General features: G+C 36.6%; 1 protein-coding gene across 3 annotated transcripts in view; it reads right to left on the reverse strand.

Moving 5' to 3' along the window:
* Positions 1-973: 973 nt before the first annotated feature.
* HERC2 (HECT and RLD domain containing E3 ubiquitin protein ligase 2) overlaps positions 974-12,866 on the reverse strand; it is a 114,862-nt gene continuing 102,969 nt past the window's right edge. For all 3 annotated transcript variants that reach the window (XM_069006311.1, XM_069006295.1, XM_069006302.1), the window contains exons 86-93: positions 11,884-11,967; positions 7,455-7,596; positions 6,481-6,675; positions 6,271-6,383; positions 5,206-5,396; positions 3,358-3,463; positions 2,614-2,826; positions 974-1,975 (exon numbers count right to left, since the gene is read on the reverse strand). In XM_069006311.1, coding sequence (XP_068862412.1) covers positions 1,703-1,975; positions 2,614-2,826; positions 3,358-3,463; positions 5,206-5,396; positions 6,271-6,383; positions 6,481-6,675; positions 7,455-7,596; positions 11,884-11,967 — 1,317 coding nt within the window. In that variant the 3' untranslated portion in view covers positions 974-1,702. The remainder of the gene's footprint in view (positions 1,976-2,613; positions 2,827-3,357; positions 3,464-5,205; positions 5,397-6,270; positions 6,384-6,480; positions 6,676-7,454; positions 7,597-11,883; positions 11,968-12,866) is intronic.

Below are 12,866 nucleotides of genomic sequence, written 5' to 3' on the forward strand. Positions count from 1 at the left end.
GCAGCAAAGATAAAAGAGGTTCTGAAAGGTTTTTTGAGTTTTGCATCTTAAAGACTCAAAAAGACAGAGCATTTTTCACCAGCAGACAGAAAATTTGGAGGACAGAGCACAGGCCTGAGTTCTGGAACCTCCAGTGAGACAGCATCAGGACGGGTATTTATTGCAAGAGATCTTTAGCACTAAACAGAGGACTCTAAAGCTAACGTATTTCAAAATACTGACGTCTTAACTACCAACAGTTTCACCACTATACTGAATATCAAGTTTGTCTCATGAAAACTTAGTTCATGACCACAGTTAATATTTAAATCTAGTTGGAACAGAAGTCAAATGCACACACTAAACAAGAATGAATCCAGTCATAATTGTAAAATGTTAAATTGTAAAATGTTGAATACTCACATATACCTATCCTAATAATTACAGAAGCAATGGTATGACATCACCTACTAATAGATTTTAAAGTAAAATATTAGTGTTCTGGCACAATTAATCTTACTCTCCTGTTTTGAAAAACTAGTGCATACCTATCTGTGTGGTCAGGAATGTGTCATGATCGATATGTCATGTGCCAATGTGTCATGACCAGGCCTTGTAAGGTGACTTAATTTTCTCAGTGATACGACATTACACGAGTGTCATCATACTCCTCTCATGTTCAGGTACTTCATGACACCTCTCCCTTACACTTCCTCAAAACTTTTTCCCAAGTGTCCATGAATAAATTCACCATTACTGTCAACAGCAGCCTTAGGAACAACTGCATAAGCAAGGTGTACCTAATCACTACAATTAACACGTTATCTGGACTTGCTCAAGTTTACTGTAGCTCACAAAATGTCTCTGGAAACGCACCTACTATTGGTGGAGCAGTTTGGTCAAAAGCTGTAAATTGCAGAAACATTTCTTAGTCGAGCTGTTTCAATGTTCATCCCATGTAGGAGCTGCATTAGGGTGAAAAAACACATACTGGTTCTTTATGTGGCAGAACTTTTATTTAGAGGGAAATTATAACTTTTGCATTTACATGGCACCAATTATATACAGTACACTTTCCATGATAAGAATTATGATGCTTTCACAGAAAGGTATCAAATTTGAGATAAATAATGCATAAACTAAAATATACAAACCAGGGGTGGAAGTGAAACTATTGGCCATTTTTAATTATCTATATAAGAATTTCAAGGAATAATGTTTATTCAATGTTCAAAAACTTTTAACAAACTTCTAGTAAAGTTAATTGAAATATTTATAATACTATTCCATTGTTGCACAGTATTTCCAATATACAATCAAGAAGATGCACAGAACACAACACTTAATATGAAAAAACCTATTGCACCCACAATTTAAAGGTTTCACTGCCTTTTGGATGCTGCACTACCATATTTATATAAACATTTACAACACTTCAGTAAACACAAAGGTTCTAAACGTAGTGCAGCATTATGGGGGGCCATTTTCAGCTCTTAAAATAAATGTTAAATGCCCATATACTGTGCCATTTATTTTAAGCTGATGGATTAAGCTGTAATCCTTAAGTCCTACTGTGAGTAGCAAACACACTTTCCCCATGTTCAGAAGATTACCATCCCTCTGACTATATAGTCTCTGTTCTGAAACCTGAACCATCCTTGGCTTCATTGTCATTTTGGCATTTTGCCTCAGTGCTTTTAACAACTATTCCTTATATTACTTTTCAATGGCCTGTTAAGTAGTCCTGTGTAGAATCTGAAGCAAAAGAATCTGCATCTTCATTATCAGAGTCATCACTACTGTCATCAGCAGCTGGCTCTCCCGTCAGCGCTATGCGGGCATAGTCATCAGTGTCTATGGACTTGCAGAAGTGAATGGCATACTTCAGTTTTTCCTCTAGTACCTGCTTACAGGAATACCTGGGCAGCTTCAGGAGAAAGAAGCATGTGTATGACTCAGGAAGGAAGTGGTCTGGAGGATTATATTTATCCAATACCTGTTAACAAAAAAAGAAAAAAAAGCATTTTATTTTTGATTCACTGTCCAAAACACAAGTAAGTATTGAAATAATTACGAGATTATTTTTAGCAGCATGTTATATTTTTGATTCTGATGCTGAAGTTTCTTAGAAGAACAATGAAGAGGCCAAATCCATTTTTCCTACGCTAAATCAATAAATAAAAACAGACATGTATGAGCTGCTTTGACTATGAATATGTGGTTGGGAACAATCTAAAAAAGACTGTTTTACTTCAGAAGATATCAAAAGATGATTTGAAGATTGTGTGGTTTTAATTTAGCTGGAATTATTAACTAAACTGAATGAAATGCTAAATAAATGCCAGCAAAAACCGTTGACTGACTACAGTGGAAAACAATCAAAAGTCACAGAAACAAATGCCTGGGAAATTAACTGAATATCCACTTGTCCAAGTCAAAAGAGAAGAATAGTTCTATACATTATATAACTGTTATAGACATTATTTTTGTTTATATATAGACATTATTTATGTTTAATCTGCAATGTAAAGCTGAAAAACAGTTTAATGAAATCAGGCTGTTATGTCATGCTGCTACTTCTCCACTACCAGCTTTTTAAGATGCCTCCAACTTTCCCCATCCCACACACCTTACCTGAATAACAAAGTCCCTCCCCCTAAAGTCTGCAATAGTCCTGGGCAGCCTTGTTCTGCCCCACACAAAACGCAGGAAGAGAGATCGCTCTGTGTTGGAGAATGATTCCATCACTTCCCAGAACCACTGTATCAAGGAAGCAGTTGGTTCAATGCCTTTGTAAGTTGCTACAGATTTCAGGAGATGAAGTGGAATATCTGGGCTTCCACATACCTGAAAAATAAAATACAGTGATAGGCTACACAAGTCTGATCAAATCAATTCCAGGTGATTTGTTCCCTCCCTTCCTTTAAAATATTTAATCAATTTTTACACTGACAAAGTGAGCATTCAAATATCTGAAATGCCATGCATAGTCCCCATGTACGATAGTACTGAATATATATCTTCCCATCAGGCAACAGTAATGAATTTTTTTCATATTCTTGAACTTAGGACATGTATCTCCAATTTACTTCCTAGATCACTGGCATGAAATCACTGGCATGTGGGGATGTTTTGGTGTTGCTTGTTTGTTTCTTCCTGAAATAATTCCTTACATCACTGCTCAGCTATATCTAAATAATTTTACTAACACAAAGAGGGCAATTAAACATTTTCTAGTCTTTCCTTGAACTGAATGTTTCAACCACACAGAAATCATTGTAAACAGCATTTAATGTGGGGTTTGTATTACTAAAACAAATGAGTGAATAATCTCACTCCAAGTTAATCTGACAGAAGTAACAGAGCAGAAATTGATACCATAGTTTCCAGTTCATATCCTGTAAAGAGTGAAAGCAGAGGAACTGGAACAACACGGGCCATCCCCTCACGAACTGCTGCAACCTGTTCATCAAATTCATGAAGCCTGCAGAGACACATTTTCAGAGTTTCTGTGAATGTCATTTCTAGCAATTATTTATAGCAATTACTGTGTTTCAAAGCAACTTTAACCATTCTCCCCAAATGTCCAGCTGTGTACCAAGGAACATTAACAAACATTTATCACAAGATACTTGACTTTCTACACTAATTGCTATTGCACAGCAAGCTCAGTATGAGGAGGTATCTCCCAATGTTTTAGATATTTTATTTCCAGTATTATTCATGTTCCGTGCCTGGCAAAAACAAACCAATACCCCATTTGGAAAAAATATGCTCTTGGAAAAGGAGCAGCTGGATCTTGAAACCCTAACTTCAAACATTGTCAGCACTAGACAGACATTATGGTAAAAAAACTGGTCTGAACTAAAACAGGATGTCTGAGGGGACAGTAGAGGTTTTATTTCAAGACAGGCACAGGTAAGTAGCATTTTGCTGCTTCTCATGCCACACATGATTTGTGCTTTGTTCATTTTTTTTCCCTGTCAAATAATGTCTGAGATGTTTTACAGAGCCCTCCAGAGGAGAGAAACATCTCTCACAAGTTCTGTCCTCAGGCTAGCCATCACCAAAATAAACAAAGATGCCAGGACAAGTTTGGTCTTTTGCATCCACTTTTCCACATGGATTCTATGCATGTGCTAGTTTTCCCTCTCAAGGGCTTCACAGAGTTAAAAAACTTGACACTTAACATAACCTTTAAATTATTCTCCACAAGGCCTTTTAACTGTAAAATGCTTTAGAATTGTTCATGTCCTCTGAGGACAGCCAGTACTGGCAAGACAGCAGAGCCATTTCTTCAAAGGAATATCAGCTCCAAATGAAATCTCTCTCTTTAATGTCAGAAACAGGTCTAAGTATTGGTTCAAAACCATTTACAGTGGGGGAAAAAAAAGAAAAATGAAGGCTGTAATTCACAGTTGTTGGCAGACACTGTAACTACAAACTAATAAGCAAGTATATAAGGCTCTGATAGAGTCTTGTTCAAGCACTCTCTAAAGAAGAGTGGAATATGATGGAGTGAATAAAACAAGCCTGAACCAGTTTCTTATCCAAATTATCTAAATTCACATATTTCAGTAGGCACTAGGCCTACTGTTTCTGATACAAGATGCTTATGATTGTTTCTGAGATGTACTCATCTAGATTAGCTACCTGGCCATATAAGCAACCAAAGGCCAGTCTTCTCAAACACTGAGCAGTTATTTCCCACTGATTGCTGTGCAGTGTTCAGCTTTTGGCACCCATGGGTGTGCATCGATGTCCTACCCAAGGAATGAACACTCTGGTTTGTGCATTCCAACCCGGAGTAAGAATTCAGCCGATACTGCCCTTGACTGCAGTTGGACATGAAGTATGAGTGCAGCAGTACTAGATCTAAGCTCTTTTCACAAAGAGCTTACTGATCAAGCCTATTACTTTAGCTCATAGGAAGAATTAGATGCATGGGATGTTTCTCCACCAGTAAAACTGGCTGCCAAAACAGCTTTATTGGGACACGTCTAGACCCATACTTGCTTGTTTATGTTGCTTCCTAAAAATTAAGTTTAAGATTTTTCTCCTTGGATACAGTAAGTGAAATCAGAACATCAACACTGTAATCACATGAAAATATTAAAATACTTGTATGTAAGAGGCTAAAGTAGCATATTGTTTAAAAGCTGATACATATTTTTTAAAAGAAAATGCATATTGCTATCAGTAATTTTAATGATTTATTCAACAAACCTGTAGTTTATTGCCAGCCTCACATATTCTGCCCTATTATCCAGTGTAATATGGGTGTACTTGGAACTCAGCTGAATATCTTGACCACTTGCATTAGGCACAGTGAATGGGAGGCTCATAGCTTCAAATTCTTCTGAAGTAGCTTCATTGTCTCGAATGTACATAAGCCCAGGAATAAAATCTTTATCAACCTTTGAAAGTAAGAAACGCGAGTTAAAGTCAGTTTACTAACACTATACAACAGCATCTCTTGCATGCAAAAAGCAGTGCATCATGTGTCACCTACCAAAAGCTTTGACAAATGCCTGACCACAATTCATCTAACTTGAATTCAAAGCCATAAAATTTCATTAGGTTGGATGGGGGAAAGTGCACATATTCTAGATTTCAATTTTTTTGGAGGGCAAATGCCCTCCAAAAGAAACTGTATCATATAAGAAAATGGATTTAAAGCTTAAAAGCGTAATCATCCCTACCAGCACTGGGTTTGGTACAAAAGGAATCCCCTCACTGACAAGTAAATGACTCAATGCTTTTACAGTGAGTACATTTCTACATGACAGTATTTGAGAAGGAACTTTTCTTCATAATGAAGACCTAAGTCTTACTCCACATTTACTGAGCTCAGTAAACAGAAACTGAAAGCTTGTGAAATTTAGTAAGTGAGCACAAACTAGTAGTAGTTTGAACTTATTTCTTTTATTTCAAAACAGTGCAGGCCCATGCCCCCAAATCAGTTATTGCATCTTGGTATAACAGACAGTTAACAGCTACAGAAAGGTCTACTGGGAAGTAGGAATTCAACCACAAAGATTGTCTAGTCAAACCCATGAGAAGATTTCAAAATGCTCTAGAATTCAAATAGATCATTTAACTACTCTTGAACAACTTAAATTTACAGTTTTAACAGTCAGTACAAATCATCCTTGTATAGTGGCTCAGAATATAAAAGACCAGTCAAAATACAAGCACATAAAAACCAGGGAAACCAATCACTTGAGAAATTTATGCTGGAGTCTGCTTGTCTTCTGTAAGCTGCATCCTACCCACAAACTTCCTTCTCACCTCACTGAGATCAGCAATTGTTAGGTTCATTCCTGCAAGCTGTTTCCACACTGGCTCAGCCAGGTTGAGGCTCAGAGGGCTGCCAGTCCGGATAGCAATGCCCAAAAGTACACCTGTAAGTTTAAACATAATTTATTAGTTTTGTTAGATTCCCAGTATTCTGACTACACATAAAGCACACAGAATATCATGAAGTTGCTAAGAAATTACCAAGAAAGCGAAACATGTTCATATGCAGCAGTGACTTGGCAGCAGGATTTAATAGGAAACAATCTCTGTTTGCTCCAGATTCATCTCTTCCATTTGGTGTCACAATTAATAGAGGGGTCAGCCCATTCTGAAGTTCTTCACACATTTCTGCTATTGATTCACTATAACCTCCACCACAATCATCCACAGATTCACCTTGGAGAAGAAAAAAGGCTCAAAATTAAATACTCCTTCAAAAATAACTGAAGTATTGAAACAAACTATATTTCCTCTGTGGGGATAATTGAATAAACAAAAGTTTACTAAAACCTGCAGAGTTAGATCCCTTCATATGAAAATGCTAGAGGTTTGGCTCTGTATTTGGATGTTTCCAGTTCATCGCAAAATGTATTTTTTAGGAGATAATATGACATATCACAGTGCCAAAAATACTATTTTGACAGAGTGCAACTAATATTTTGGGCTGTATGCTAATAACAATAAAATAGAACAGAAATAGAAAAGGCATAGTGTTGCTTTGTTTTTCACGAGTGGCATTGTAAAGTAGGTATGTTTTATTTAGCCCATATACAGTAGATAGAATGGTGCTTTGATCTAAAGTATTTTTCATTAAAAAGCTCAGTGATAGACGAATTGTAAAAACTACCCTACCAGTAAAACTAGCTAGCCAGGATTATTTACCAATTCAGACAGCTGAAAAATTACATTTAGGTTTTGCAGAATGTTTGTTGTTAGCAGAATAGCTGCCCCTGGAACCTGAAGAGAATTACACACACACTTCCATAAATCTTGAGGGGTTTTGTAAACTCATTTTGAAAGGTTTTTTACTTCCCAGCATTTTAAGCACCTTCCTCTGCCTACACACATACATTGATTTTCTGTATCCCTTCCTTCCTTCCAGTTCTCCAAAAGAGTAAATCCCAAGAAAACTGTAAAGTGCAAAGCAGGAAGGGGTGGGGTAAGAATTTTCTTACCAACAAACTTGACTTTCCAAACACGATGAGGAAGCAGAAGACTATCGGGGCTAAAGGAACTCATTTTTGCACACATCTGTCCAAACACTGACTTTGTACCATCAGGTCCAGCCAGTCCTCCTTTACTCCTGGAACGTTTTACCTATTGAGTAAGTACATTATAAAAGTCACTGTAAGAACATATTTCAGCTGGCATCGCTGTGCAGATAAATAAGGAATTTTCAGTTCCCCCAACCACCAACACCTTATCCTTAATTTCCAAGAGTTCTTTGTTCATCTGTCACTAATCAGGACTACATCTGTTCATCTTTAAAGAAAAATGGAAAGACAGAGGGATAGCAAGGATGAAGTCTCATGATAAAGACTTCCTCTCTTGTTTTTGAAGCAGTGGCCAATGACTTGGCAAGTTCCATTTTTCTGATTTCAGTCCTTTTACTTAATTCATCCTACCTCTATTCATAGAGTCAATTGACAAATCTGGGTAAGTTTTTCACACATCAGAGAGATTAGAGACTGTGCTGTTGGCCAGAAAACTGGGTATGTGTTATTCTTATATTTATTAATGGTAACGACTAAATATACATCTGTGATACTCACTGGGAGCCTCTAAAAATGAGTAAATATGTATGTATATAGATACACAGGTAATGTGACCTTAGGCACCTACAGAAAAAGTGTATTTTGTATTTGATGGAGACCTCTAAGATTGGCACGCAAGTAAATTTCCATGGATTTTGCTGCAAGAGACACACACAAAGAGGGTAAGAATACAAAAAGTATTTCACCAGTATAGAGAGGAAAGAAATGGAAAGTGAACAGAGAGCTGGAGAAACACAAGGGCTTTTTTTCTCCTACTTGGTGTTCTGCAATTTATATTCTCAACCTGACTGCAAAGGGACTCCTACATGCACACAGATCACCAATATCTGTGAGACTGTTCATTCAGAAATAACCCAATCCCACTAACCTATATTTAGTCACACTACAAGCTACAGTGAATCTCAAAATCCAGTTGTTCTCATGCTGCATATTTCTGATGGCTTTGGATAAAAAAACCCACCAGATTTCTTTCAGGTTTTATTGAAAGGCTGAGAAACCTAAATCCTCAGATGTAAGATGTTCTCTATCAACACAAGCTAGTTTTAATTCAATAGAAATCCACTGAATTAAAGCGAGAAATTTGTATGCCCAAGAAGTTTTAAATTGAGAAACTTTGTACTAGTCTTGAGCAGCTTGAAAAACACTGGCCATCCCATGAGACTCTCTTCAACCCAGAAGAATCCTCTCCCAGAAGTTGGGAGAAATCTAGTACATAAAGCCGTGCACTCAGACACCAACAAAAAAGGTTTACAAAAAGATGACAGCTTCTAAGTTGGAATCAGCTAGGAAAGAGAAATATATACAGTTATCAGGTAAGACAGACCTATGAAGAAAACAAACACAATTCAAAGATATGTCACAAAATCACCAGAAGAGGTAGAGAAGTATCAGTGTAATAATTATAAAAGCACAGACACAGTTCTCACCTGTACCCTGAGTTTCAGTTTTCTATGCTCAAACTTAAATGCTACAGAATAAATAGAGTACAAAAAGATGAAGAGTAGAGGAAAGACTATTCTACACAAGCAGACAAAAAAACCTTAGCCTGATCAATGTAGGAAAATGAAGGCTATAATGAAATGAGTGTTCTTTGCAAGTACATTTGATAAGGGAGAAGACAATAACCAGGAAGGAGGAATGTTACTTAATTTGAAATGACACTCAAAAAGAACAAATCATTAATTCATTCATATGCTGTGCCTACTTTAAGATCAGATCATTTTTACTTATCATGTTAGTGAGATTGCTATAACCCACACTGCATAAGGAGTCCTTGTGAGGAGGAAGAAACTGGTCTTGAAAGTGGTACTTCATATATCCATACATATCACATTCCTCCCTTGACAGTAAAGAACATTAAACCAGGAGATTCTTTGCCATATTACATTCACGAAAGTAGACATTCTCCATAATAAGTGAAATTTGCTTCCTTTTGAAAAGGAAGAAATTCCTTTCAACTTCTGTGCAAAGATATGTTTTAACAGCATTAATAAAGTATCTGCTCATAGGTCAAAACACACTGTCCATTTGACACTGCATGAATTACACCAGAACTTAAACAATTAAGAAAATCTGATCTGCTAGTATGAGGGTCAGTAAGTAAAACTGAGCACTGGAACCCTGTCTAGACACATAACTGTTAATTCACTTCTGTGTTAGTTTTTGTCTGCTTATATTACACCTCTCCAGAACAAGGCCCAGGTGGTTTTAGAACATTTTACTTAATGACTACTCCCGAAAAGTAGTATGGATAAACCTGCATGAAATTTGGTTTCTTCTGCCCTATATAGTCCTGCAACAGCATCCCATACCATCTGTGTGCATCCAAGTTTGCCTTCATGCTACACCTCAATGCATAAATTATCTACACTCAATTTTATGCTACAGAAACACCAGGCTGGCACTTAGTTGAGTTACAGCACAGCCATCACATTGTTTTTCACACACCCTGAGCAGAAAAACTACAGAAAACTACCCTATCTCACCATTACAAGGCTCCCAAGAGAAAAGACCCAGGCCCAAGTAGGATGTAAGGTGAATGTGATCTCCTCTAAAGAAATCTGGTCCCTGTAACACTGGACCCCACCAGGAGAAGGGAGTGTTGGTTTGCTCGGTTTTACACTGCCATTATCTTCAGTTCTGGCATTTACAAAGAAACCACTAAACAGCAAGGGACATTGAGGACATATTGTAAAAAATAAGTCAATACCTGGAAAACAAGTATAAATTAAAAACTCCTTTGTTTATTTTTATATCAAGGAAAATGAAGTGAATTGACAGCACCATGTAATCTATAAACTGCAAAAAGAATCTTCTGAAAGCCAAGGGATCTTAAAGCCCAGCTGCACTTTAACTTACAACTGCAAATAAGATGAAAAATTTTGACACTGACATTTAACTTTTTTGTGACTAGGTAATGCAGCTTGGAATCTTCAACTGAATACTATAAAGGATCGAACAGTTTCAGAATCCACATTTTCATTCCGAGCAAAAGCTAACTCAAGAAACTGTAAGCCATACTTGGTGCTGTGTAATCAGGCCAGATTATGAACATGACCTTTTGTAGTCTTCACTTGGCTAAACTGACAGTTACAGCAATATTTTATTTCCCCCAGAAGATACAAAGAAGGGAAGCTGCCAATTCTTTTCTAGGGTTCAAGGCAGATTTAAATAACAAACTGAAATACAAGAGCAACCTATCTCAACTAATGAAGGAGGACACTAGGAAATGATCTCAAAACCTACTCATCACTTACTTCCTGCTTAAAATACCAGCAATATTTATTGGACTTTCTGAATTCACACACAAAAGGTTATTTAAAAATCTCTGGTACACTCTTCAGCTTCCCAAATAATACAGTTGGACTCAATAAGTAAAAACTTAGTGATTGTATGATTCTAATAAACTAGAACAACATATTTTAATCACAGAACATTAGCAAGAAATTTTAAATGTCCACAGAACATGGCAAAGAAGTAGAAACAGGGTCCAGCCAAAACAGGATGTATTTTTTGTTCACTAACAGAAAATAACAAGCTTGAATTTTCACAATTTCTTCACTCTAACCTCACAAACGGTAGATTTTCTTACTTTTTGCAATATTAAGGGGGAAAAAAAAAGGAGCAAAAAAAATGAATCCACCACAACAGACAACAGGAAAGAAATGCATAAGAACTCTAAGATCAGGCTGCAGTCCATTTAAATGAAAACAATGTTTTACTATTCTGTGTTACAGAAGTATCTATGCAAAAAAGACATATGTGGCCTAAGGCACAACATTACATTTTCTGACATCAATGATAAAGAAAAAAGCCCTTTTGTATCAAAGACATCTGCAATCAATATGACTACATGTGATGACCAGCAAAGAAAGGAGTTTATCAGCCTGAATTTTAATTATATTAAGAGCTTTCCTTCCATGCCTTTTTCTTACCCTTCATGTTTTCTATTTTGAAAGCAACAGATGAATAATTCAGCTCAGCATTTGGAAAGGTAAGAGAAGCATCAGAATCACTACTCTCCTAAACTATCTAATGTAGTGAGTTCTGAAAAGTCCTTTGTCAAGCAGGACATACTCATTAAGACTCTAAATCATTCACTTAAGTGTCATCACCCTCTCCCCAAACAACTACAGTGTGGATAAAAACATACCAAAATGAATATAAGCAGCCCTAACTGCACTCACTTCTTTATTGTTTGATTCTCTGATAAAAATTCAACTCTTTAGCACTCAGATACCAAACGGGTAAAACAAAAAGAGGGCTTTGACCAACACAGCACTGTGGGCTAAACATGCAGAGAATAAATCAGAACTTCAGCTGAAGATACCTGTATCCTGTTGAGCTCTACAACTGGCCCATGCTGACGGTCTCTCACCATAGTTGCTTGCACAACTTTTCTGAAAGCTGCCTCCTAAAAAAATCCAGAGAATAGCAAAACTGAAATCAAATCAGAACCCTGCACATATTTTGCAAATAAGCACATAGTTCCACCCAGGAAATAAAAAAGCAACAGAATATGAAGGTGCAAGATGTTAGTCAAGGATCATGTTACTTGTGCTAATATGTTTCATGTCTGAAACAGTGGGGATACTGAAAAAGTAAAGAAGTCCCATCTGTATCACTCAAAACCACAGCTTGAAAGGTTGCACTTGCACCCAGATACAATTATTAAGCAACCAACATATTGCTGAGTACAAGTATTAATTAGTTTATACCAGAAAAATATAAGGATATAGAGAATAATTAATGTCAGAGAATGACAATCAAAAAAGCCAAAGATGAGATCATCTTGCTATGGAAAGCAATAAATAAACAACAAGTAAAAATTTTTAAAAAAACCCTTTTCATGCAAATTCAAGTAGCTGAGGTTCTCCCACTAAACATTAGGATATAATTTTACAGTTAATTTCAAGAAAGATTAAGAAGATTTTTAAGTCTTTAGAATCTCTGAAGGTAAGCTTGTCTTAAATGCCTATATATGAATATGGCATCACAACCTCTGATGCCTTGTGAGTGTTTCTGAGGTATTTATTCCTGATATCCCATTTTACCTTATGTCTGCAGCCTTTCTGTAACTATTCTGCAGACTCAAGTAAATTAGGTAGAACGTGCCTCCTGCATACACATTCTTATATGTCACATTATGTACGTAAGGACTCACAATTAATAGCATTAACAAATAAAAATCTCACGAACAGAACAGCAAGGATTTCCTTTCTAGTTTAGGTTTTGATGATTTCCCTTGGTCTGTGAAGTATGGACACAGCTTGCTTGTTCTACTACACAATTTTAGTGGAGTCTAGAGAATGA

This window comes from Aphelocoma coerulescens, chromosome 1 (assembly GCF_041296385.1).
Source record: "Aphelocoma coerulescens isolate FSJ_1873_10779 chromosome 1, UR_Acoe_1.0, whole genome shotgun sequence".
In the NCBI taxonomy this organism is placed as follows: domain Eukaryota; kingdom Metazoa; phylum Chordata; class Aves; order Passeriformes; family Corvidae; genus Aphelocoma; species Aphelocoma coerulescens.